This window comes from Thunnus maccoyii, chromosome 7, assembly GCF_910596095.1.
Source record: "Thunnus maccoyii chromosome 7, fThuMac1.1, whole genome shotgun sequence".
Classification (NCBI taxonomy): domain Eukaryota; kingdom Metazoa; phylum Chordata; class Actinopteri; order Scombriformes; family Scombridae; genus Thunnus; species Thunnus maccoyii.
The window spans coordinates 26,324,961-26,352,264 of NC_056539.1; the positions used below are offsets into that span (position 1 = coordinate 26,324,961).

The following is a 27,304-nucleotide window of genomic DNA, read 5'->3' on the forward strand; positions in this document are numbered from 1 at the left end:
GGATTCATCCCCTGGGGGCCATGGATGTCTGCACAAAATTTGTTGGCAGTCCATTAAAAAGTTGCACAGATATTTCAGTCTGGACCAAAGTGGTGAACCTAGCAACCAACTAGCCAACCGACATCGCCATCCTTAGAGCCTTCTATTTACTATTCTGAATCATTGATGCAGCAAATGAAATGGCGTGCTTTGGAGCATCCTTATCCTCCGCCAGAGCAATAGATGGACATAGAGGGAGAGATGAAGAAAGAAACAGCTGTTTGTTCCTCTAGACTCCCACGCACTGACAAATGGAAACTGTGAGCACACCACCGCCTTCGCCACAACAACAGGGCCTTCAGAAACCAAGGCAGTCATGCAGTAAAATGATAATATTCGCATGCCTCATCTGAGCCAAGATAAGGGTCAAATCTTTCCCAATGGAGTCAATTCAAGAAGTCGATTTTCTGGAAAGCTGAAGAGTGGAATGAATCATCTTTTGAACTTGTTGTATTGTATGACATTAAGTTGAACTGAATTATAATGCCCGCTGCATTCTTCCCCAACATGTAGTCAATATGTTGGATGTGTACTGTTGGTAGTTTAGTGACAGACCATGTAACTGAAACATTACAAAGAAAGGAAATGCATTGAAAGTGATGACCAGTATTAGTCCAATATTTCACCCTTCATGATTTTCAAATGTCTTTGCTGTAACACCATTCATCTCATTATTATTCATCATCATCATCTCATTGTTTTACTTGAGTAGGCAAGCAATTGACTTGAAAAAATAGGAAAAAACTAAAATATAATGCTGTTTGATGTAAATTCTAATTGTATTATGGAGCGTTTTACAACACAATCTGCTGTACTTTTCCTGACTACATGGCTAAATAAACATTCTCTCTGTAGAGCAACAACCAAACCGTCCAACCAACACCATCAAATTTCCAAACGATCTGATAACTATCTGATTCATGATAAAAAACAGTTACATCCACTTTTGCAATTATCAACAATTACCCCATTAGCCCTTCTGGTACCACAGAAGTTTTTTTAATGTCATTGGGTTACTTGTTTCATTCTGAGGCTTCACATCACAGCCATGAGTATCAGCCCACATCAGTCCTACTGTATATCTTTTAAGACATTGGTTTACAATGCCTGCTATTAAGGTTTAATCATACCCACTGCCAATTTATGTAAAAATTACTTACTAATGGAATGTGAATTTTCCAAATGCTTCTTCTGTGGTGTTGAGCCAAGTTGCAGCCAAGAGAAAGATTTTTACAAAGCAAATTTTCTATGAAAGATGCATAATGCATGAACAAAACCATTGTTGTTAATGGCAGTTCAAACAAAAAAACGCAAAAATCCATGCAGAGCTAAGTAACAAGTAATTAAGTACTAAAAAATCAAGTATGTACAACATGATTATGGAATATTTACTGAGACCAGAAGCAGCCTGTATAAATGCCACTGTACTTGCCTGGTTATGTGGCTGCAAAACTGTGAAGTATTTCCCTTGAGGAAGTAAACATGCTTGTTGTCAAGTTCAAACTAAGAGGTAATGACACTGAGTGAGCCACTGACCTTCAGTTGACCCAGTATTCAAGACCTGCCTGCATCAAAGTGGTCAGAGTGGCCAAGACAAAGAAAACAGTTTAAGATTGCAGTAGAAAAGAACAAACACACTGGCTAATTAATCAATATATTCTGCCAAATTGTGACCCACTGGAAAAGAGCCTGTGGACTGTACTGTGCTCATAATACTGCAGTAGTGTTCTCAGGCTCTAAATAGTGAAGGTAAGTTGTAAACTTGCAACAACTCAGTGCTGAGTGAGCTGCGTCCCACCTACAAGCCTGCAGGCACTTTAGAGCTGAGGTAATACTATGGAAACTGGCAGATGAGTCCAGACATCTTACATCATTGCGTACACTCCTAAGTTTAAGCAGATCAGATAAAAAGATCAGACACATCTCACTCATGGAAACATAAGCAATACCTGAAAAGTTTATCTACATCGTGAGGCTGGATGGACAGCTAATTTCTTCTTGCCAGAGTGTACGTCCAACCTTAAGATGAGTTATCCTCTCTCCCATAACAGCAAAAGGCTCTGGCAGTATTTCAGCAAGGGAGTGACATGTTATTTTAACAACTTGTACATACATGAAAAAAGAACAGCGCTTGGACATGCCATCACCTCTACATCAATACACCGCCCTGCCAAAATATTTTTCATATATCCTTGGTGTATGTAAGTGTGATGGCAATAAATAAACTTTGATTGCCTTGTATTTGATATTTTCCTCTTGATCATGTACAGAAATGCACTAGCTTGTGGCTCACCTCTTTGAGAATTGTTCCATGAACACTCATAGCTCTAATTGACATTCATAAATTCAGTCACTTACCGGAGGACCTGGCTCTCCTTTGGGGCCACGTAAACCATCTTCGTAGTCATAGATGAAGTCTGGCTCCTCATATCCATAATCATATCCTCCCATGTCTACGTCATCATAGCTGCCATCTAGATCATGCTGCTCTGAGGTGTCCACCTGATTCTCACGGTACAAAGTGGTGCTGTTGGGTCTCGGATGAGTCTCCAGGGGCTGATGAGTTTGTTGGGGCCCAAAGTGGGAGTCCCTGGAGCTGGAGATGGAGTTGTTCCTGAGTCCTTCCTTCACACGACTTTGCCTGACTGGGGAAACCAGGCCTGGGGTGGCATCTGGGGTCTGTAGGCCCACAGAGCTGCTGTCTTCCTCTGTGCTGTTCTCAGACTGATCAGTGTTCCCTTGGAGCCTAGTCCCTTTGGCCAAATCGTTTTTGGTTGTGGTGATAATTGAGCTATGAGTGAGATCCAGAGCTGGTAGTCCATTCAGGGTAGCTGAAGTGGGGCTGTCAGGCTCAAGTGACGATGTAGTAGAGAGGGCAAGGGGTTCCAATGTAGAAATGTGGCTCTGGTCCCCCAGATGAGGTTGTACTAATGGGCTTTGGGTTGAATGCTGTTTGACCACACTACCTGGGGACATTTTGACAGCTGCTGTGGCTTTTATGGGCGTATTATAGGTAGCTGCTATTCCAACAAGTGACTTTGTTAAGGGGTTAGAGGGGGGGTCATTTGCCTCAATATCCAAACCAGGATGTGGCAAAGGCAATCGGTAAGTGTCGGCCAGCCGGCACTGTTTTTTAAGGTAGTTGCAGTAGTGCGCAGCAGCTTGGGCCGAGGGATAGATATCAAGCTGGCAGACTCGACCATTGAATGGTGCTGCTTTGGAGTTCATCCTCCCCAGAGTGAAGAGACCCCCAGAGTCCCCCAGTGTTTGAGATCTCCCCAGGGTCTGCTCCCGCTGCTGCACCGCCCCACAGTCTGCATAGAAGGACACTGAGCGTGCACGGACACCGACAGCAAAAGGGTGCTGGCGCCCGTCCTGCCAATTGTAGTTGAAGTAAATGGAGGCCTTCTCTGCAGTGTAAACCACCACTCTGCGTGGCAGCAGTTGAATGCCAAAACGCAGCCTGTCCCTGCCATCTTTGACACTGAAAAGAAAAGCATTGTTCGCTCGCCAGGAGCTTAGGCTAACCACAACAGAAAACTCCTCACCAATCTCTGGCGGGAACAGACTGCCTGCTGGAGCCTCATAAAGGGAGTTTGAGTCGAGTATCACCCCATATCCAGGAACAGGGAGATTCAAAGATGAGGGAACAGTGGTGTAGGTGGTTGAAGGGGAGGCGGTCCTTTCGTAGGGATTGTCTGTGCTGCTCTGAGCAGTAAGCCCCAGTCGATAGAGGATATCCACTCCTGAAAGACACAATAGACACTGTCAAAGAGCAGGCAGGCAGACTTTGGTTTAATAGTTTCTAAACAAAAAGGACCCAGACTTATCTTAGGGTACTCACTTTTGTGAAAGTTGACAATTTGTTGCAAGATAAATGCCACAGAACAAATTTGAATACTGTATGTAAGACTTTATTGTATAAGTTTTCTTTAACAATATGTGACAAAGCATCTTATGAATTCCTTCGAAGCAGCAGTCTAATACCATAACTGTGAAATGCCCAACTCAAGTCCCCCTGGGGACCTTTGGTGCATATCATCTTCCTTTCTTACTTCCTGTTTCCCGTCACTTCTAATTTACAGAGCCACAATTTCAAAAAATTGAAAAAATTAATAAAATTGGATTGATACAGGAGTAGGGAAAAAAGAGCACATACTGATGGAGCAGGAATTGAGAGCCTGTTTCACTATTTATGAGATTACAATGAAGGGAGGCATCTAATAACTGAGAACAAAAAAACAAAAAAGACAATTATCTTTTGATTATACTAACAAAATTATATACTGATTTTAAACATCTTGTAGTTATTGAGGGAATCATGCCTGTGTCTGTATTTAATGAAAGTAATTGTTTTGCAAGATGTGTTTTTGTCAAAACGCTAATTGAATGGCGCAGCGTGTAAGAGCTTTTGTTTTTAATATGTTCTTTGGCTTTATTGAAGGGTTCGGAGAGAGAGCAACAACAAACAGGGGTAAAGAAAGAGGGGGAATGACACCCATGACATCCAAGGGGAGAATACGGTGGTTATACGCTACTGTTGGCTGTTGTTTTTATCTAAGTCATTACAAACACCTGTCAATGTCATTGCAGGTCTCACTATTTACTGATTATTTTTTGTTCAGTGATGGGTTTAATAAGTGTTTTATTAAAATGTTGTATTCCTGGCTGCTACATTTAATTCAACAAAAAATACGTCATTGCTACAAATGCAACAAATACGGGACATTACACAATCAGTCCTTGTTCAAGTTAAATTCGTGAGAACAAGACTAGGTCAAAACCTAGTATATGGCTAGACGGTGTATGGGTGTGCGAAATTGTGGCCAATTTGTCACAGGGATAGTCAGTGGTAGCGTCTATAATGTGAATTCCTGGATATTAAATGTTCATCTGCAAATTTCTGTAGTGGTCCCAGTAATATTTGCTGGTAAAGTGCACTGAAGTGGGATATCACAGGACATGGTTAAGCTACGTTTGAGTCAAAAAATTGTTATATATGCAGTTGCAGAACAATACTTTCCAATCGTATCTTAAGATGTTTGATTTGAAGGAGACCTTATTTTAATTATAATTATACCTTTTCTAATTATCTGTTAACTTCCCTGTGCTCTTTCATCTGTTTCTATCTGCGGATGTCTGTCTTTTTCCTATGACACACTCTGTGAGTGTTTAATCAGAGTGATTGTTATTTGGGGTGCTTTAACTGTGCACTCGCCCACATGCCTCTTGGTGCATGGAGAGCCGTTTTCTCTCCTACTCTGTTCTGTGCTGGACTATTATAGTGTGCAACCATATGTTTGATTTGAAAGAGAACTTATAATGAAGCAAATGACACTCAGTAAAAGTAAATGGTAAAGTTTATTAATTATTCAGTATATGATACAGTTTATACACAGTGAAAGGTATGAGCATGACATACAGTATGTAAAGTTGAATTCTTCTGTAATTTATGGGAACATGTGTATTAAATGAACAAATTATGGGGTGAAGATCATGTAGAACATGAAGCTGGGTATAATTCTTTTCCATATGTTGATGATTTTAGGTTGTATTACTTTATGTAATTATTTAAGAGGTTCCTAGTATGGTAATCTACTTCTGAGCTGTAAAAAAGGAAGGAAAAAAGCAAAATCCAACACAAAAAGTTATAAAGAAGAAACAAGTGTTACATTACAGTAGACAGAAGTTTATCACACACTGAATAAGAAAGTCTTTCTGGGGTCAGCAATACAAAGCAGCTTGTAGAAGAGATGTAAAATCTGTTGTGGCCATCTCAATGATGTGGCTGGATTTCAAATTGTTGCTTGGAGCAACTAGGCAAACTACATCAGGAGTGAGAGGAGGATCATCAGCATGGTATATTTCCCTTTGCAAAGCGTCAGTGTCTCCTCCATGTGAAGCCAAAGCTGAACCAGCCCTCTGGCATGGCAACATACTTGTCTCAAATGTGAGTCACCAATAACAAGGACAAACTGCAATGGAAGACAACATATTGTTCATCAATGCCTAAAAATATTAAAAGACCAATTTATTTTTCAAGCACTGCAGCATTAACAGCATAATATAGTAAAAAACAACAGAACAAACGGGAGCAGATCAGAAAACAAGGAGGCTTTATATGAAAATATGACCAAATATACTTATCAAACATAAAAGCCTGTCTCTAATATAACCCCAATAACCCTTCAAAAAGGCTTGGAATTTACGGTAGTTGATTGCCGACCGTCAACTAGTCTCGCCGAAAATGAGGCCACATTGTTAACACAAGCTAAAGCACAGTCATGTAACATTAACTTCAATTTCTGGTAAATATCTAACATACTAATGAAGCATTTTACTTACCTTGTAGAGATAGACAAAATGGCCTGGGCAGACAAAATGGTCTGGTCAATGAATTCAGAAGTCTTCAGTCTTCAGATAGTAGTATCCAAGAGCAGCAAAGTATTTCGTTCTTAGTGTGTGATAAATTTGGAATGAGCTGCAGTCAATGAGTGGGGCCGCTGTAAACGCCCCCTGAGGAGTGGGACCGCTGTAAACGCCCCCTGAGGACATAATAGAAAACTCTGGGACCGCTGTAAACGACCCCTGAGGAAGTAGAATATAAATTTGTTCGCGCCAATTCACTTTGAAAGAGCAATGGCCAATGGGGAAACTCCAACACTTGGCCGACCAATGGAGTAACTTCATCGCACAGTCAGTGACTCACTCAGTCAGTCACTCACTCACGGACATTTACGTTTGTAGGGCTGGTCCTGCTGTTGAAGCCCAGCCAAAAAAAGGCAGTGGTCAGTCATTGTACACTTTCAACAGTCTCCCCATGATGCTGATGACCTCTCCCTGTTTTTCTCCTGGATCAAGTACCAGAAAGGCAGCTGCGGCCCAGATGAGTGGGGGGGACTAGAGAAGGATGGGGCCGAACTAGGATACAGGAAACCAGTCCACACAGCCTTTTTGAATCAATCTGCCACCAGAGATTCATGAGAGCAGCTTTCCTCCAAACGATCCTGTCATTCTTTTCCCATGCCCACAGGTAATTTTTCAAAGAATTTATGTTAGGTCTGCTGACATTGGTTGAGGTACAGCCAGGCAAAAGCACTTAAGTATTACTTGGAGACAGAGGATATTCTGTGCAGTTTTGGCTTTGAGTAAAGAGCTATAGACAGATCAGTATGCTGGAGGGTAATGTGTCACATGTGTCACATATGTCAGTACAGAGCAGTGATAGTTCCAGAGAAATAAAAATGACATTATTAATATGACAAATGGGAACAACGATACCTGACATATGTTGTAATTGTAAATGTCACAGGTCGGTCATTTTAGAAGCTGGTCAGACCTGTGAATCTGTGTGTGTGCATGTGCGAAAGAGAGGGAGATATAGTGTTTCCCCTTGGATTTTTTTCAGCAGTGGTGCTGTTGTTGGCATGCAGAGCCCATGATGCCAAGACCTGTATTTGCGCACACGGGCAGTGAAATAACTTAAAACTACCATAGAATTGTTCCAGATTTTTTCCAGGTTTTGACACCAGAAGGGCTGTGGAGGCCCAGATAGCTGTAGTTGTAATAAATGTCAAAGAATGAAATGCCTCAACACACCCAGGGTGGGGGCTTCTACCCAGGAAAATTTAATGTTATTTGACTAGAAACTGTGCATTTTCACATCATTTTGGACCAAAAAAGTCAATTAAATAAATTATAATTCTGTCATCAAAATACTGAGTTTAGAAAGACTGAAGAACACAGACATCAGTCTCTATCAGTCATTCATTCTGTCCTCCGTCCTCCTCCCTCTGCTGCTGATGTGCAGGTACCGCTTTTAGAGAAAGAAAGAGCCAGATTGGAAGGAGGGTCTGCCATCTCAGCCAGTAGTTTACAAGAATTACCCAAATTTTGCATGGTTTGCCTTCGTTGTGATTATTATGTACAATGTGAAATTTCAGCAATAGCAATCATCATTTAGCAGCGGCAATGCACTGCTGTTGAAAGCATACAGAGGAAACACTGCATCAGTAAGCGTGCTGGCAGACAGAGGCAGCAGGAATAGAGAAGGTTAGAAACAAACACGCTTTTGGAATCTGTGTGTGCACACATGTGTGTGTGGGTGCATCTAAGTGTTTTGGTGGGAAGATCTCAAGCAGTTTGAGGTATTTTCATTGCTAATCCAAAGACATAACACTTCCTCTGTATTTGGGAAGCCAACTTCCAAAGAAAGGTTAGTTGATTTGGCATAACTGAGGGGAAACTGAATGCACTAACTCAACCGGTGATCTGCATCTGTTAACTGATTATAATGCAGAAAGAAAAAAAACACACATCAAAGCCATAACGTGCCTATTTGAGATGAGTTGCAGATGTAAAAAGTCTGAAATGTTGACAGTCAAGTTGAGTCAATTTTATTTGCATAGCACATTTCATAGACAGGTAAGCTCAATGTGCTTTACAGTAAAACATAGAAAACATTAAACAAATGAGATAGAAAACGCATATATAAAATACTCCACATAAATAAAAGAACCTTTCAGCCACCCATACAACATACACACACATACATAAAATACATTTTTTTATAACCTCTGCCCTATTCCTACTACAGCACTCACACATGGGCTACAACAGGCACACACACACACACACACAAACACTAACTACCTCAAGCCTGAGAGACAAGCAATGTTTTAAGACTGCTTTTAAAAGAATATACAGTGGCAGCAGATCTCGGGCCATCGAGCAGTTTGTTCCATAGAACAGCGCTGTAGTGACTAAATGCACAATCACTTGATTTTCATTTAATTTTAGGTACATTCAGGAGACACATGCTTAATGATCTAAAGGATGGGCTATAGGTCGGAAATATGTTTAGGAGCCATACCATTTAGGGCCTTGTAAACAAGCAGTTATACTTTGAAATCAATTCTATACTGTACCGGCAGCCACTGAAGTGTTTTAAATACAGATGTAATGTGTTGTATTCTTCCTAGTCCCAGTTAGTACTCTGGCTGTAGCACTCTGAATGAGCTGGAGCCTACCTATTGTCCTTTTGGGAAGTCCTGCAAAAAGGGCATTTCAGTAATCTAATCTGCTGGAGATGAATGCATGGACCAATGTTTCGGAGTCAGACTGAAACACGAAGCTCCTAAGTTTATAAATGTTTTTTAAATGGTAGAAAGCTGTCTTCGTGATAGTGGTGATGTGATGCTGGAAGTTAGGATTGGCATCAATAATAACACCCAGGTTTCTGACATGCTCTCTGTGCTTTAAAGAAAATGATTATACCATGGATACAATCTCCTGCCTCTGTACTTTTGGGAGTACTATCAGATTTTCTTGGTTAAGTTGTTGAAAGTTTTGAGGCATCCAGTGGTTGATGTCATCAATGCATCTGACAAGCTCTTTAACAGGACTGAGGTTGTCTAAGGAAAGTGAGACATACAGCTGTGTATCATCAGCATATGAATGGTAGGATACGTTGTGATTCTATATAATGGTATCAATTGGGAGCATGTATAGACTGAATATCAATGGACCAAGAACTGACCCTTGTGGAATACCACAGAAAATGTTGACTTCTTCAGATGTGAAGTTGCCAAGAGATACAGAGAAAGTCATTCCTTTTAAACATGATGAGAACCATTGAAGAACAGGTCCAGATAAGCCAGTACAGTTTTTGAGTCTATTTAGAAGAATGTCATGATCAAACGTGTCCAAAGCGGCACTCAGGTCCAACAATACTAAAATAGAAATTGTGGAGAACATGCTGTGAAAATTCAAATGTTTCTAGCACATTAAGATAGTGTTTTGTGTCTGAGTTAGTGGAATTGCCAATATGAATACTGAAGTTGCCAGAGATGATAAAAATTTCCATTGACTACAACTGCATTGACAGCAGCTGAGCAAATTCATCTAGAAAACCTTTTTTTTAGCTTAGGGGGGTGATACACTGTAAGTAGCAGGATAGGAAATACAGATTTAACAACCATAGCTATACATTGAAAAGTTGAGAAATCACTAAGAGCAACAATTTTACAGTTTAAGTCAGTACAGAGAGCAGCAATACCCCCCTTGTCAAGTCAGGTCTCAGTGACCAGAATACAGTGAAGTTTATTGGCTCATATGATGTCATTAACAAGGGAGATTTTGTTAACTAAAGATCTCACATTGAGCAGTGCCATTTTCAAGGCACATGCAGAGGCGTTGGTGACAGACTTAGATGTAGCAGGTTTAATATGAGTACGATTTTCTACATGAGTGCCATGATGGTTCACAGATTGTTTGATTTTACAATCTGCCTGCTGCCGATCCAGACTGGGATTAACCCAGGCGAAGGACAATCTGACTGACAGGCAGAGTCATAAAAGGATATGATTTATGAAGCCGACCAGGCCTCTTGAGTGTTTTAGATAAATCTATTGTATTTTAAACATAAAATAATGATCCCAATCAGTTCCACACAATGAGGTAAAATGATTTTTAACTGAAAAAGAGAAAAGAGTTAGTATGGGATTTATATTTCTTATCAGCCAGTAGAAAATAGTAGATTACTTTCTTTCAAAAAGTCACTAAAACAAAACTTTATGAATCTCACAAAGATTTTACTGTTACAAGGCTGTTTTAACTATTTTTGAAATGCTGACATTTTGGAGATATGATTTTGTTGTACATGTGTTGGCTTAGACAACAAAAACATCTCTTTCTTTCTGTGACAGTACTTTGGAGAGTGAGAGCAGGAAGAGGGAGAGATGAACAGAGACAGGAAGAGACAGAGACAGAGTCAGAGAGCGAAAGTAAGATATATAGATATAAGACATGCACTATATCAGTCTACATGTGGTTTTGCAGGGTTTGTAGTCCTGCAGCCCAGTAAGGGAACCTATCTATCTGTAGCTGATCTAAGCATGCACTGAGATGTCCTTGACATTCTTTGCCAGAGGTAACATCAGCCTGGATTCCAATTAACCTGTCTCATACGTGAAGACAAGCTGCTCTAGCCCTCTGTGTGCATTCCTCCTCCCCTTGTTATGATGGATTGATCCTGCTTGGAGTGTGCTCACCAACTATAGATATGTGCGGAGAAGACAATGCAAGATGGAATAAGCGGGGGCACCCTTGAAGCATTTCACTTTAAGGTGAAGTCAGTATGTGCGTTACACAATGCACATACATGTGGAAATCTAAGGATTCATGATGAGGTCAACTTTAAATTAAGTTTGCATACACTATATAGTATTTCTGGCAGTGGTCCAGTAATATGCCACTCAAAAATTCAAACAATATACCCTCTCTATAAAATCATAAAGTGCAACCAGTTGACATTTAACTTATTTGAGTTTTCTTTAGATTCTTTTGACAGCATTCATTCTTGCAGAGTGATGGCAAGTTCTTGCAAGGAAGTCACATCTGCAGGAATATGTGGGATTACACTTGAATTGTCCAACGGCTATAAAGAACTAAGTTGTACTGACTCCACTGAGCACTGGTGAAAACATCAACTCTGCTTTCTTTCTGTTCTGCTATCTTTGACCAACTCCTCACTTCTGCCCTTCTCATCTTCAGTGCCTCTCATCTTTGCTTCTTTGTTTAAAAGAATAGATGGATATCACCTTATCCCCAGCATCTGGCCAGCTGAGGCACAGTTGCCAAAACAAGCTAAGCATTTAACTGAGATTTCCTCTTCCTCTCTGTCTGACTGACTGGTGCACTTTCCCAGAGTGCTCTTGTTAGCATGTACTTCACATTATATTTGCATTTGACATATTTAAAGCCTTCCCTGATGGACCAGAGATGAGAGCACTGAGAGGACAAAAGATGGGTATGTGGAGTGGCAACGAAAGTTGAGAGGCTATTTAAGCTGCTTCTACATGCATTCTGAGGCCTGGAGAGCAAGAATAGACATGTTGAGGAAGAAGGCTAAAAAAAAAAAAGAAAAAGAAAAGAAGAGCAAGCAAAGAGGAGCTCCTTTTTGCAGCCAAGGTCCCTGTCGGAAAAATGCAGTGCCTGTGTCCTGCTTGGTAACTAAATGATGAAAACTACTGTTGAATATGGTGCCGTCCTTCCCAGCAGTGTGTTCAACAAGTCAAATCAATAAGTCTAGGTCAAAATATAGTATATGGCTGGACTGTGTATGAAACACTAAATGGCTTTAAATGTATACGTTGCCCGGTTACCATCAGACACAGACATCACTTGCATTTGTAAGATGTTTGTTTTTATGTAAGTTTATTTATTTGTATAGAACTTTTCATACAGTAGTTGTAACCGAAGGTCTAATTTTATGTCCCAATACTGCTTTTGGTTCAACTCAGGGTATCTGCCTGTATCATTCAGCAGATACACTGATCCAATACCAGTGCACTCTTTTTTGCAGATTTAAAATCTGTTTTATCTCACTGCATGGAACTCATTAGGATGATTTTTATGTTAGGTAACAAGAGGCCAGAGATTGCTAAAAGATGAGTCAGCGACTCATCATGACAGAATTATTGTTATGGATAGCTACAACTCTGAAAATTATGATGGCATTGACAATGTGGATTAGTCATGTCTGGTTGATACATGACTTGTTTAATTACATAAGTATCCATGCTGATACTGATGCAGTGGATTGGATGGATGCATATGTTAGGAACATTATGTAAGTGAAACTATGTTAAATCTGGCAGTAGAAACAATAGCAAATATATCAATAGCATCACCACTCCATTATTCATTGAAGTAGAGAAGCAGACATCACTCACTAGTATTTCATCTTTCTACTGGCTGAGGCTAGAGGCAATCAAAAGATTATAAATAGTCAATTACACTGTAGATATAGTTACAGGGTCAAAGGACAGAGATCAGTTCAGTTGTCATTAGGACAAAATAAATGGGAAAGGCTTTGATATCAAAGAGTAAGAATCTTAAAGCTAATGTCAAGTTATGCAACAGGTTTCTGCTGTTTACCTTGGACTAGGTAGTCTTCTTCTCCAGAGAGTACTGCTGAGCATACCGACAGGAGCAGGAGAAAGTTCCACCTAGGGCGACATACAAACACAAATTAGTGTAGGGAAATAATAACAGGTACGTTTATTTTAACAACGATGTGTATGGCAATTACTGTAAGATAATAATTATGATCACTATTCTGCTACACTGATGAGCATTTTTCCCTGAGCAAATACCAATATAAACACACACATATGGATAATTTAGAGTGTCTAGTCGCCTTGTGTGTTGCAACCCTGGGAGGAAACCAGAGCTCCAAGAGGAAACCAGAAGTAAATAGAAGGGATAAAGGAACATGATAACTATAAACATAGAAGGTCAGGGCAGGACATTCATGACTGGTCCTTCTTGCTGTGAAGCAACACTGCTAACCACTTAACAACATCTTCAGCCTTTTCTCGTCCAATTACAATCATGATAATATAGTTTAAGTTCGGTTCTATCGATTAGTTGTTTGGTCCATTAAATGCCAAAAAAGGTGAAAAATGTCATTCACTGTTTCTCAAAGCCCAAGCTGACGTCCTCAAATGTCTTGTTTTGTCCTGATCAGTAGTACACAACCCAAAGATATTCAATTTACTATCAGAGAACACTAAAGAAACCAGACAATATTCACATTTGAGAGGCTGGACTCAGAACAATTAATCGATTATCAAAATAGTTGGCAACTAATCAATTAACTACCAAATCATTGTAGCTCTATATAGTTTATACAAGGAATTACAGTTCATCATAAATAAGCATTTTCACTATGTATGTCAAAGGAGAGATGTGAGTACACTACATCCTGACTACATGCTGATTATCCTACACTGAGTGTGTAGTCACAGCATACAAATAAGGAAGATAACATAAGGAGAAATCTGCACTTAGGAGCACAAGATCTTTTTCTACAAAGGCCTTGAGGTGACGAAAGTCACACTATTTGAGACAGTGGAGGTTGTAAACATTTCTTGCAGCAGAAGTAGGCAATGTGTATAGAACGTGTAAGAATAGGCACTCAAGATAGAATAACAGAGAGGGCTGTAAGGGCTGGAAGAAACAGACTTGTTGCCATAGCAGAAAAAGCACAAGTGTAGCTAGTTAACGACCAGCAGTAATGATGGTGCTCTGTTCCATTAAGTGTGCCAGTAAGCCATACCGTCAAACCACCATGCACAATACGGGGCCTGGCACTGAAACACCTTAATGGAAAGCAGTCATTATAAACATTATCAGCTACACCTGTGTTTGCTAAAATTTCCACCACGAAAAAGGTCAGTAAAGCATGAAACTTCTACACTTGTTTGAAGTCTGCTCCATAACACCACATAAACAGAGTTTAGGCCACCTCACTTTTCCTTAAAATAGAAAGAACATTAACGTTAGCCAGCCTTGGAGTAAGACCTTAATGGTCAATAATTGAACGTTAACTGTCGTCCAAACCATAGCAAAAAGAATGTGCTAGCTAAGCTACTATTAGTTGTGAACATTAAGTTATTGTTAATATCAATTTTGGATCAAAGTCAGATTGTTACAGTGTTAGCTAGGATGGTATTTGCATACAAGTCCTCACCCTTAGTTAGTTTTAATGATGTTACATTGTTAATGATGCCACAGTTAACCGTTAACAGTAGGTTAACAGTAATTTATATCTTGCACAACGTTTCATGACACTGGCACATCATGTTATCACACCATGGGCCCAAACTTCAAACCTTTTAAAACACCATGGGCAAAACAAAGGAAAAAACACCAACTTCACAAACTATTTATAGTATATATTTTGAGGTATTCTGTATCCTGTGCAATATGAAATTGTATATATGTATGTATGTTATACATAAGTAACTGTATTTATAGGCCTAATAGGATTAGGATTAGGCTACCAAAGTTGTGAATTTACTGGGCTACAATCAACCCATAACTTTCAACAAAAATAAAAAAACAATTGTTTTGTTATTTTTAGGTCATACAGCCATACAACTTTGTAGTTTCAATTCTGTATCCCACAAACACATGTTCTTAATGGTTTAAACAATAAACCTAGTGGATTAATCAATTTGTCAATCAACAGAAATTCTACAACACTCAATTAATTGTTTAAATCATTTGTTTTAAAAAGGCTCCAGATTTTCAAATGTGATTACTTTGTGGTTTTCCTCTGTTGAAAACTTTCGGGTTTTGGACTGTTGGCTGTGCAAAACAAGCCTCATATGAGCTCTGTGTACTTGCACTTGAACTTTGCATTTTTTAGTATTTTCCTTTCATTTTGCAGACTGAAAATGATCACTAGATTAATTGACAGTGAAAATAATTGATGGTTGCAGCTGTAGTCAATTGTGAGTTTAAATAAGTAGTTGGAACATGTAATGCAACCTGACTCCTCTGTTTACGAAGACGTTCTGCTGTGACATATTTATGTCTGAAAATGTGGTAAGAAGTCACGTATTTTCATGTGCAAAGATCTTAAAAGGGGGTGTCAACCAGACTTTTATGATACACAGGAGATAATGATCTACTCATATATCCAGAAAAGACTAATAGCAACAAATTCCATATACATGATAACAGGGATCTGTCTACAAAATACTGTATATCTAACATAGCAATGTAAAAACCTCATTTTCAAATCATACTGAAAACAACTGAATGAAGACACAACATATAACTGTGAAAGTGTCACTTAAAATTAAAAAAAAACATTTAACTTAACTAAAAAACACACATTTCAGAACATTTCTTTTTGATTTCAAACAGTAATGATCACACATGGAGATACAAGGACCTACATTGCTTATACTGCATATGGTGACCTCACTTAATAATGGCTACATGAAAGAGTCTTTGACCCACACTGACCTCACCTCTAGGTGGCACTGCCCACCATATAGCTACAGCAGAGGAACAGCATGCACTGTATACAATCAGTAAAGGCCAAAAAATGTACAGCAACTCACAGGAGAGTACATTTACACTTTGCATTAACATGTGTTTAAGATATCCACATATAGATCACATGTTAATACCATGTGTAAATGGCGTACATGTGAATTAACACTCAATATCACATTGTTTCATTGTTCTCATTTCCATACACACCATCCACACTTGTTTTGTCAAATGTACAGAGGCACCACGGTTAAAACATATAACCACTGAAAATTTGGTATCTTCAGCTCAGTTTAGGTGTAAAAAACTATTTATTTGAGATTGGAGAGTGCAAAGTCAGTTTTTACCTCAATAAACTACACACTCAGAGGCCAGGGATTGCATAGACCACCAAGCTCCTGCATGTCTTTACTCACATTTTTAACCTGTGTCCCTCAAACTGTAGCAAAGATGAACATCTTTGTTGGTATCCTATCGATACGGTATAATGTCAATAACCAGTTTTGTAACTTCAATGCAAATATATTAACATGAGCGGTGTCTCTAACCACAGAAAATGCACCAGTTTTTGTGCTGAACCAAACCATCCATATAGACCTACTGTGAGGACAATATACTAATGAAAACAATAGGAAATTTTGCTTTACAGTAAGTTTTAGATTAGTTTTTTTGTGTCTTTAAATGTTTTGGTGCAGAATTGTATGTTGTTCATACTAAAGGTGAGGGTGAGAGGAAGGGGTTATTTGTTATTACTCATATTGTCCTCTGGTGTCAGTCAGTCAAATCAAAAAATAACTATATGAAGTAATATCTGGCAACTGTGGGAAAATGTATATACAAACAGCTCTGAAATAAGAGCATTCAACAGCAGTCCAAGTCACTGATATGTAATTACTTTTCTCCTATAACTATAATCCACAACAGAGGATTTATCATCTAAAGCTTCAAAGCATTCTCTACTCTGTGCATTCAATCCAAATCAATCACATCAACAGCCTTGTACACAGTAACAGCTGCTGACACAACTTGAAGTGGTTTCCAACAACTGGTGTGATGATTTTCAACACTGACAAAGAATGACGGTAATACAAAAGCCTTAAGGAGACAGCAGTCCTGCTATTTTCATATGCAGTTACATAAGCCTACCAAAAAGACTGGCATCAATCACAGCGTGCTGTCGCATCTTAAACCTTCAGGGATTGTTATTTGAGTGTGATAGCTACAAACAGCATGGGCGCTGCCTTACAAACATCTCTCCTTAACCCAGCGAAGACCAGTGTTTGTGTGGCCCTGTTTGACTGAGAGGCACAGACAGGCAGTCATGTTTGTTTTCCCAGAGCAATGTGGCCCTGTACACTTGAGCGAAAGAAAGACAGAGAAAGAGAAGCAGACGCGGAAGAAATAGATAGAGATAGAGAGAAGGAAAAAGAGAGAGAAGGAGAGAGAAGAAGACCACGAAATAAAAATGGAAAGAAAGAGACTGACTGCAAGTAGAAAACACAGTGAGCCCTGTCACCTGTTCTCCATCGAGAAAGTGGTGTGACATTCCATGGCCGGGAACATAGACATATGCCCAAAGCAGGAAAAGGCAATAGGGGAAAATGAAAGGAGAATAAATGAATACAATCATCCATCTGTTGAGAGGATAAAACTGATAAGCCAATGAGTAACTGTTTCTGCTTAAAAGTTGGCAGGGTTTAAATAGTAGACCAAAAGAGAAGAAAAAAAACCTAAATATAACACTTAACATTCCCTTTTGGAGTGTCAAGAAGGGCCATCTGATGCTGATTCAGACAGCTTTTTCTGCCTGTCTGTCACACAGTCTCCCTGTTCAGGGCTATTTAAGGCATCCCTGAGGCTCTGCCACCAGACAGACCTGGGTCATTGCTTCAGCACATCTATAGTGACATAAGTAGTGGGAATTTTCCAGCACCCTAAACCTCCCATTTGCCATATGAAAAACTTAATATATATGTCATTAGATTGGCATTTTTCAAGCTTTTTATCTTGTTATATGAAAACAGGAAGGAAGTGAGGGGACTGAGGTGGACATATATCCACAACATAGGCCACATGGTGTCCATCACAGCCTGTGGATCACTATTGATGTTAATTATCATGTTAACTATTGATTCTGTATGAAATCTTGAGGCAAATCCCTGTCTAAGTGACAGCACACTATGACATGCTTCCCAGTCCTTGCAGTTAATGGAAAAGGCGGCTGAAAGCAAGACAAAGCTCCCCAAACACTGCTCTGTTGACTAAGGGAAATACCACTATGTGGGGAGTGGGTGTCATGTCAAGACTATAAATAATCACAATTTAAAACTCCCCTCTGCAATGAATCATACCAGCAGTAACAGATCTTGCCTTTCTCCCCTCAAAATTAGCTTGGATCCCTAACAATGGTTCATTCAACTAAGGAAAAGGCCGGGAGGCAAATGGAGAGGCATAGTGCTCAATTTGGCTTGGCAAATAAGAGCAAACTCACTTAAGGTCTGTTTACAATACTCATAAGGAAAGGGAAACAATTTTCTTACGTTCATCATTGATTTCTCTCAGGGGGTGACTTTGTGAGCAGTGACATTCACAGTATACTGTTTACATGTCTAATTTGGCAGGACACTGACCAAATCCATTAGTGGCAACAAAGCATGCAAAGCTGTTAATCTACCCAAACAACTCCCTACTGTTTAACTTCTTGAAGGAATAAACAAAAAGAAAAGGGTACTAATAAAATTGCCCTTAGGCTGTTTGGGAGTAAAAATTGCACACAAAGCCAACAGCAGCAAAGTTCTGCTACTTTATTTTGCCTTTGGCAAAAAGGTTCTCTGATTTGTAAAGACATGCTGGACCACCTAAAAAAACTTGATGGGAGTCACCTTGACTGACCCGTCCCATTTCACGCCTTCTGTTGACTTTAAAAAGATTGCTTCTGCCTTCAGAATATCACCACAGTAGATACAGCAGTCTAGAGAAATACTCCACAAAGACTCATTTTTCAGAAAGTTGAGGTTTATAGAGCTTGACCTTGGAGCATTTGCCTAACCTCCACACTTATATGTCCCTTTGGCAACTATGTGGGTCTGCTGAGCCCAAGTTTTAAATGGTGTGGAATTCAAAACAGAAGGACACACTTGCAGGAAACAGCACTCTGAGGAGCTATATTGAGGCTGATAATAGATATCACTTTGCAAATGGTGAGAGAAGTAAATCAGACATCTGAAAAATTACATAATTCTTATAAACAATGTGGATCCCTCATTTTACGGCCCAGCATTAAACACACACACTTACACACATTATTCACATGCTAAGAACAAGCGGATATTTCTCTCAATGAAAACATTTGAATTGTTATCTTCCTGCATGCTTAGCTCCTCAATCTCAACCAAAACATTCCTGGACATGAACAAGTAACTGATCCAGAGCCAATGTCTGCTCCTACTGGCTGTGTTTCACCTTCAGCACCTGTACTATATCCTGATCATAATGACTTCATTATGGAAGCACTAAGTGGGCTTGTCTCCTTCTCATGTCCAAATGGCCATCAGCGAAAATTACTAAGGGAAAAGCAAGGCAAGGCAAGTTTAATTATATAGGCCATTTCAGCAAGAGGGCAATTCAAAGTGCTTCACATAAAACATGAAAAGCATCGAGACAAAGCGCAAAAGAAAGACACTACAAAAGGACATTTGAATACAATCAAAAACAGTCATTCAATAGCCAAGAGAATAGAAAACAAAAATAAGTTAAAATAGAATAAGAATGGTTTAAAATAGAAGTATAAAAGTTACAGTGCAGTGTAAGAAATGAATAATTATTTGATTTAAATGATTTTAATTGAAGTCAACAAGTTTCCAGGTTTTACTTGCCTTCTCTAGCCCTCTCTAGCCAAAGCTTGAAATGCTTTTCACAGTTGATACATTTCCAAACTACCCCAGGCAACGGATGCATAAAAATATTAACCTAAATATAATTTTCCAGATGCTTCTTGTTTGACAATGGGCCAAACGTGGCGCGTGTTTGTCTGCTCACTCAGATTGGTGGCTGGAGTCAAGAGGTCACTGCAGACCAGAGTAAAGATTGACTTAGTCCACAAGACAGCAAGCAGACAAAGGGCTGTGAGTAAACTTCCACTGGCCTTTATTGGTTTGCCCTTTTCCTGTTGCAGGAGGACCTGCAGATGTTAGAAGGGTTAAATACACTCACTCACACAGACAGCCCAAAATCCCTGCAGCCACTGGTGTGGACAAGGTGAGTATATGCAGCAAGAAGGTGGGCAAGCTGTGATCACGCTGTGCATTATTTTTCAAGGATAATTAGGCTAAAAGGGGGGAATCGATTAAGGTAGCTTTCTCCTGAAACCTTCAAAACATCTCTCTTTGTTAAGTTAGTTCTTAACCAAGTTTGAACCAATTTTACAAGTACGATCATTAAAGGGTCAGCTCACACAAACTTTTTTTTCCACCTAGCTGCAGTGTGGTACCTTGCTGAGTTAGAAAATAGCAATTTTAATAAAAGATATTTACAGTGAGGTCAGTGAATTATCCTGAATAACCGAAATATTGTTTCTCAAAAGACATTTTGCTCGATAGTTTTTAAAATGTCTGTGTATGTTCCTCAATTTTTCAATGCTTGAGTCCCACAAATAACTTCTACTCAGCTCTATTGTAAGTGGGTGGTGGGATATGTCTTAGCAGCAGATAATAAAACCAAATCTTACCTGCATGGCTAAACACCACTCTGACTGAGTGGGAAATTGTTTGTTTCTTGTTTTAAATTCAGCTGAAGTGCTTCTTTAAGTTTCATTAAAACCTATATCAACCAAATAGGATTAAACTGCACATATGACTCTTAAAGTCCAAAAAATATCATCATAGAGTTTAAGTAAAACATAAACAAGAATACATCAAAAACAAAAGTTGAGAAGCCATATTAAAGGTGTAAGAGTGATGGTATGACATGTAATGAAATGATAACAAGAGTTGACATGTGACATGGGAAACAATATCCCTTGTAATGTTATGAGTTTCACAATCTATGGACCGGATTGTGAACCAGTAAGATAAGAAAAGTCCCCTGTATAAATATTTGTATCCTCATATAAACCTAGTCTACCTGAAGTATCCTTCTTTGAGTAAGTGTTATGACCACTATTACCAATAGTCAGTGGTTATTAATTCCCTTCTCTGGGGAGCAGTTTCCATTAATATACAAAATAACAGGGAAACCATGCATCAACACGTCAGCAACATTCATTTAAGCGCAGGCAATTACCTGCACAACACTGCACAATGAATCAATCAATCAAACTAAATGTCAGTGTGTGACATCATTTAAAAAAAGGAGTGTTTTATGGACTTAAGGCAGCCACAGACAAGCTAACTTGATTTCAAACTTAACTTATAAACTAACCACCACAGGAAAACAAAGTCTGCATCATTAAGACATCTTAGATTGTATTTAACATTTTATCAGCTATTTGTATAAGTCTTCTTTAAGTCTAGACCTGTAAAATTGCATATCTCCACTTCCTGCATCATGATCTTATTGGCACTATGAGCCAGTGCTGAGGAGACAACTCAGTTAAATCTACAGTAAGTGTGTCCCTGCAGCTATACAGTCCAAGCCACTGCCGGCAAAGGAGCAGCAATGCCTGCAACAGTGGGTGATTGTCTGGAGCTCAGGAGCCAGTTAACCACTGATGCATACACACTAAACTCTCTCAGTGAATTCAGGGGAGGCCACACTTGTTCTCTGTCAACTCAGTTCTCCTGTAAGGGTCTCGTTTTCACCCTCAAGGACAAAAAAAAAAAAAGGACCTCTCAGGATTTCAGGTCTACTTTGTCTTCCATAGCAAACACTGTCAACACAGGACAACAGAATGCATTGTAATCTCAGCTCCTTTTGAGTCGTATCTGGAAGGGATTCATAATAGAGTACAGACAACTTGGAATCACTTCTGATGGCAGAAAATACATTTCCTGTTAAATAGTCTATGGAGGCGTGCACATTTCTGTAGCGCCACTGCAGCTGAATGTGACAGGACAGCAAGACCTGCATGCTTGATGTCAATGAGCACTTCTATGAGGAATGTTTGATTAAATATTCAAAGCCAAAAGGCTTTGACGGAGTTTGATAAATTAGTTAGATAGATTAGTTAGATCTTTCAATCTAGACAGTTAATCTAACAATCGTTTCATCGCTGACATGCTCATTGCTTCCAAGCTACCCTCATTCATCCTCTGTCTCCATGGTTAAGTGTTTATTTTCTGGCTTATTATGGTTACGTGAGTGAGAGATAAATGAAAGAAAAGGAGTCAGGAGTACATGTAGATATTCAGATTATAATGTGGGAGATCCCAGGCTGCACGTTTATATCTGAACTACTTTGCTGCTGTCAACTTATCAAGATCAACCAAGAATAAATCAGCATCACTCTGACATGTTACAGTATGTTCAAAAGTTCAAACAAGTATCCACAGAAAAGCACAATTATCATGTGGGAATCCCTGTGCAGCAGTGAGTCCATGTGTGCAGCTGCACTGTAGCTGATATGATTATTATGAAGAACTAAAAGATTTCAAAAACAGACTCGGACATAATGGAAATATCTTTAAAAAGATATACACATATAAACAAAAAAACAAGGATTCCTTTAGACTATTTGAATTTATCCTGATGAGCAAATGAAAATACTGTAGTATTGTGTCAGTCACGTTTTGCTGGCAAAAACTTGTAGCTGCAGGAGCTATGTTTAGTGAATTGGCACCCCTGTGAGGGAAAGACGCCAAAGAAGCAGAACAGAAATTACTCCCCCAGTTCCCATTTTCAATGAAAATCTGTTCTGGGAACAGTTTCAACGACGCAAATGCGCACCTAACATCTGCATACTATTGAACCAAATGCTCACTTACGTTGCTGCCGCGGAAACGTGTCCACTCCTTGTCCGTTGAGCTCCTAAATGCATTTGTATGCATTTGTCCAGGCAGCAGAGATCTGGGTGAAAACAGAATCACACTCAAGAGGATACCTGCTCATGAGCTAACCCTTTGGTAACAGCCAAAGGACGCTTAAAGTGGACGGAGGAGTACTGCCACCTCAGTGTTTCCTCATCGTATTGTAGTCCAGAGGAGAGATCTCTCCCACTCTTTCAAACTTGAGTCTCTCAGATCCTTTGCGCTCTGCGGCGCGCAGTGATCAAGCTATTTCTATCCAAAGTGGAGACGCGCAACAGTTGCATAGAAAAAAAAGAAGTTGACTTGGAAAGCGGCTAGTCTGGCTGTCGCAGTGTCAACTTCACTGCTATGTGGGATACAGAGAGTCAGAGCTCTGCTTCTTTCAGAGCGATCTCCAACACAACGGCAGATCCAGCTCTGCGCGTCTTTACCTCCAGGCGGTGGTTTCTGCTATGTGCCGTGACTTGCACTGTTGCAAGGGGACCAGTTTTCACCCCAACACAACTCCCACCAGCTGGTGGTGTTGGATTTCACCAGTTACTGACTCGTGACATCACGGGTAGAGTTTTGGCTTGTGTTCATCAATACCCTTTGTCTACTTTGACTACTGTAAGAGCCTAAAGCGAGTACAATGCCTATATTTAGCCTACTGTATTCTCAGCAGGGCAGAGTGCATCATTAAAAAAAAAAAAAGTAAGTTGCCTAAACTTGCTCGCAAAGATACACACACAGCAAGACTGAAATGAAGCCAGGAAAAATAGAAGATCAGTTGGTGAAAGTTCATGTTGTTTGCTGATGTTTACTGATGCATTGATGTTCTGGCTTAATGGCAAAAGTATCTGTTATTCAGCATAAGCCAACACATATCAAGGACTTGTAGTTATATTCTCATACTGATATACTGTAGTTATAGTCTATTTGCTGAACAAATAGCTACAGTATAAAGGGAGAATAGCCTCATCTAAAACATTCAAAGCACATTTGTTTTATTTTATCAGGGGAGGACTGTATATTTTACTGATAATGTTTGATTAGCCACAGCAAATCTTACTGTGATTTGCACTTTCCAATATGAAGATCAGCACATCTTGTAAGTGATTCAGTCTTTGCGCATTGCTTTGCCTAAATATATGAATTTGTGGAGGTTACTTATGACCCTCAATGCTTCAAATGTGCAGTAAATAATGTGTAAATAATCCTATAAGAATGTATCTTTAGTGTGAAAAGATGCAACAATTTACACACAGTCCAGTCCAGGAGTATGTGGTGGTGCTGTATATAAAATAGTTCAGTTGCATCTTTATTTTCTTTGGCCTGCATCCAAAGTAACTGGGTTTTAAACCAGGGCGTACTATTAACAGCACTTTAACTCATATAAAAAATCAGTAGTAAAAAAATAGGAAACAGGCCACCATGTGACATGATCAAGTCTGAGAATATTAAATGTAAAGGTGTCAGTATAGTGTGCCATGTAGTTTGAGGGGTTTTGCTTTTGACCTTTGTTGTCATTGACTCTGTCGCTTCTCTAATACGAAGACGTTTAAACAAATACAAATTTGTTAGGAGTATAAACCAGTAGTGTTTACATCCTAAGCCATTTTTGTATTGGCACTGATTATATTCGGATATAAACCTTCTTTGTTTCCATGTAACCATATCTGAACACAGCAACACTGTGTTTTCCGCCCTTGAAAATGACACCGTTCCTTTTCTTTATCACTTCCATCGATTTTACCAAACAAACAGGCTCTGACCCACTTCCACTGTTCCTGATCAAGGTTAACCCATTAACCTAGAACAAACAGAGCTCTGTGGGTCCCTGGGTTCCCCCCGTTCCCTCCCCCCACACACCCCGGCATCCTTCTCCAAGCCTCCCTCAGCTCAGTTTGGACAGAGAGGAAGTCCATATGTTTTGCAGTTTAGGGAACTGGGGGGACACTACTAAAAGAAGGAGCAGTTCCTGCCTTTAATCCCAGGTGGAGCACAAAAGGGTTCCTTAACTTGAAAACAGCAAACGGACAGTTATAGTAATCAGTTACAATAATATGAGAGAGGTCAGAGTGACATGGAAACTCAAAGCTCCAAGTCTACTCGCCACTATAAACAGTGAGGTTAATAAAATGTGTTCTTTTTGTGGTGCTGACAAACAAGTCATCTGAAGCTCTTTGTGCTACAGAGGTCTGTGTGTGTATCCGCAGCAGTGGGTCAAGCTGCCTTCTCTCCCTTCATCAAAGACAGTTGTCTCCGAGGAGGAAGCACGTGCACGGGATCCTCTCTCTCTCTCTCTCTCTCTCTCCCTCTCTCTCTCTCTGTCTCTCTTTCTCTCTCTCTCTGGCTTTGCCATCATCCAGCTTCTCGGGACAGCAATGCTTCGAGCAGATGTTTTCTTCCACTTCCAGGAAACAAAAATGTTGAAGATGCCGGTTCTCCGACAAAACCATGAATCAATATCACGAACAAATTAACGACAAGATCAGTTTGTAGAAAGATCCTGACACTACCTTTGGAGGCTAAAAGAATATATTTCTTAGAGAAGTAGAGCACAGCCATTTGCTGACTAGTGAGCATTTGGAAAGGTTTTATTCAGACATGTCATATTGATGAAATTATTGATGTAAGGCCTCTCTTGCTGTAAAGAGGTCCTATAAAGCTTTTTTTAACTATATTACACTATAAAATCACTTCAGCCAAATACGCACACAGATTTACAACAAACTTCTCAAGATGAATGAGGATTTTTTTTTTTCACATGTCCAGATGTGTACTAATCAGTACATTGTGCACTGAGCACCAGAATGTTAGGCCCAAAGAGTGACTGGTGTCCGATAATCAGAATCAGATCACCTCTTTTCCTCTCTAGAGGAATGGGCAGACACAGATGAGTATACACTGACCCCCCGCCCCCTCCTTTCTGAAACATATGGTGTTACCCTCTTACGTTTTTATAACTTATCCACGGAGATGGCCAACAAATGTGTTGTGATTTAGCCAGAAACACAATGGCAGTCAATAGAGCAGTGTTCTCGGACAATGACTACAGAGTTTTATAAGTACATGAAGGCAGACGGGATTGTGATTAGAGCAGCATGTGGTCACAGACAAACTCCTTCCATATGATCAAGTATTACATAATGCATGAAGTGCACATGTCCATACTTGTTTGACTTCTTACTTCACCAAAATTGCTAATAACAAAGTTTTGAGCCCAGAGAAAAAAACAAATACTTTCTTTTAGCTGAGACTCGTAATTGGAATTAACTCCATTTATTCTCGTTCCATTTCTTATTTACAGTAATTTAAAACTAAGTGTATTCCTTCGTATTCCTACCTACACACTCCTGTCTCCTCAACTCCAGAGCTCTCTACTGGAGGGCCTGAATCCAAACCCCATGTGCTTGTTGGAGAACATATTGTCTTTCAGGTTAACATTTCATAGTATAGTAACAGCTTGTAAATGCAGTGTGTGTGGAAACTTTCAGCCTCACAGAACCAAAGTGAAGCCAAAGTCAACCAGGCCGGCTAAATAGAAAAAGAAACAGGAAAGTGGATGAGGAAGAGGAGAGGCTGTACGGTTGGTAGAGCATAAAACAAAATGTCTTGTAACCGGCCAGCAGACTCAATAAAAAAGGTGTTTTTGAGTGTTGAGAGTCTTTATCAAGCCTACTGTAAGAGCATGATTCTCAATATAATGACACAGTTGGTTAAGTGTGCCTCATTAGGTAACAGCTCATCAGTCAGCGTCTACCCTGAATCTGACTGAGGGAGAGTAGTAGATTGGCATGTGTCTGTGCAACCAGGTTGACAGCTGACTCTACCTGCATACTGGCCAAACGCCAAAGCTGCCTCCGTCTCTAATTAGCAGACATGGCCCTGTGTAATTTCTGTCTTGTGTGCGTGTCACTGGCTTGTAGGGCTGTTATTTTGCCGAGTTGGGAGAGAGTGGGCAACAGCTGGGAGAGTGCTTAACAGATGGTGGAATACAGAGCAGTTGATAGCTGAAACAATGTTCCATGTAAGAGCACGCGTGTGTGTGTGTGTGTGTATGCAGTGAGGTGGTTTGCTGAGCTTAAGGGACCATGGGAAAGCAGGGAGAGAGGGGCCGGGGGAGTCCAGGGTGAAGGGGGTGTTTGGGCTGAGGTGAAGTTTCGGAGTGTGCGGGGAAAGTGAAAGTCCCCTTGGGGGTCATGAGAGGTGGAGTGGGGCACAGAGGAGGAACACACACACTGCACAGGGTGGTGCTGCCTTGTGTTTGGCTCTTAATTTTCATTGTGAAGGCTTGTTAGCACTCTGGACATATTTTACAGCTCTGGATCTTGTAACAATGTCTGGTTAGTTGACAGTTCATTACAGTATCCCAAACATAATTTTAATTCACAGCAAACTGATTTATCACATCATTATATTGTTGGTTTATTGTAAGGAAATCACCATTCTCCAGAAAGTGGTTTTTA

At 39.8% G+C, this 27,304-nt stretch overlaps 1 protein-coding gene across 2 annotated transcripts in view; it reads right to left on the reverse strand.

Annotated features, from left to right (window-relative positions):
• The window catches only part of LOC121900806 (collagen alpha-1(XXIV) chain), a 99,753-nt gene extending 76,344 nt beyond the window's left edge, over window positions 1-23,409 (reverse strand). The window contains exons 1-4 of one of the 2 annotated variants that reach the window (XM_042417345.1): window positions 22,995-23,409; window positions 22,812-22,893; window positions 12,979-13,049; window positions 2,398-3,785 (exon numbers count right to left, since the gene is read on the reverse strand). In XM_042417345.1, coding sequence (XP_042273279.1) covers window positions 2,398-3,785; window positions 12,979-13,049; window positions 22,812-22,864 — 1,512 coding nt within the window. In that variant the 5' untranslated portion in view covers window positions 22,865-22,893; window positions 22,995-23,409. Of the gene's footprint in view, window positions 1-2,397; window positions 3,786-12,978; window positions 13,050-22,811 lie in introns of both variants that reach the window. The other variant, XM_042417344.1, reaches the window with a different exon arrangement.
• Between the last annotated feature and the right edge of the window lie 3,895 nt (window positions 23,410-27,304).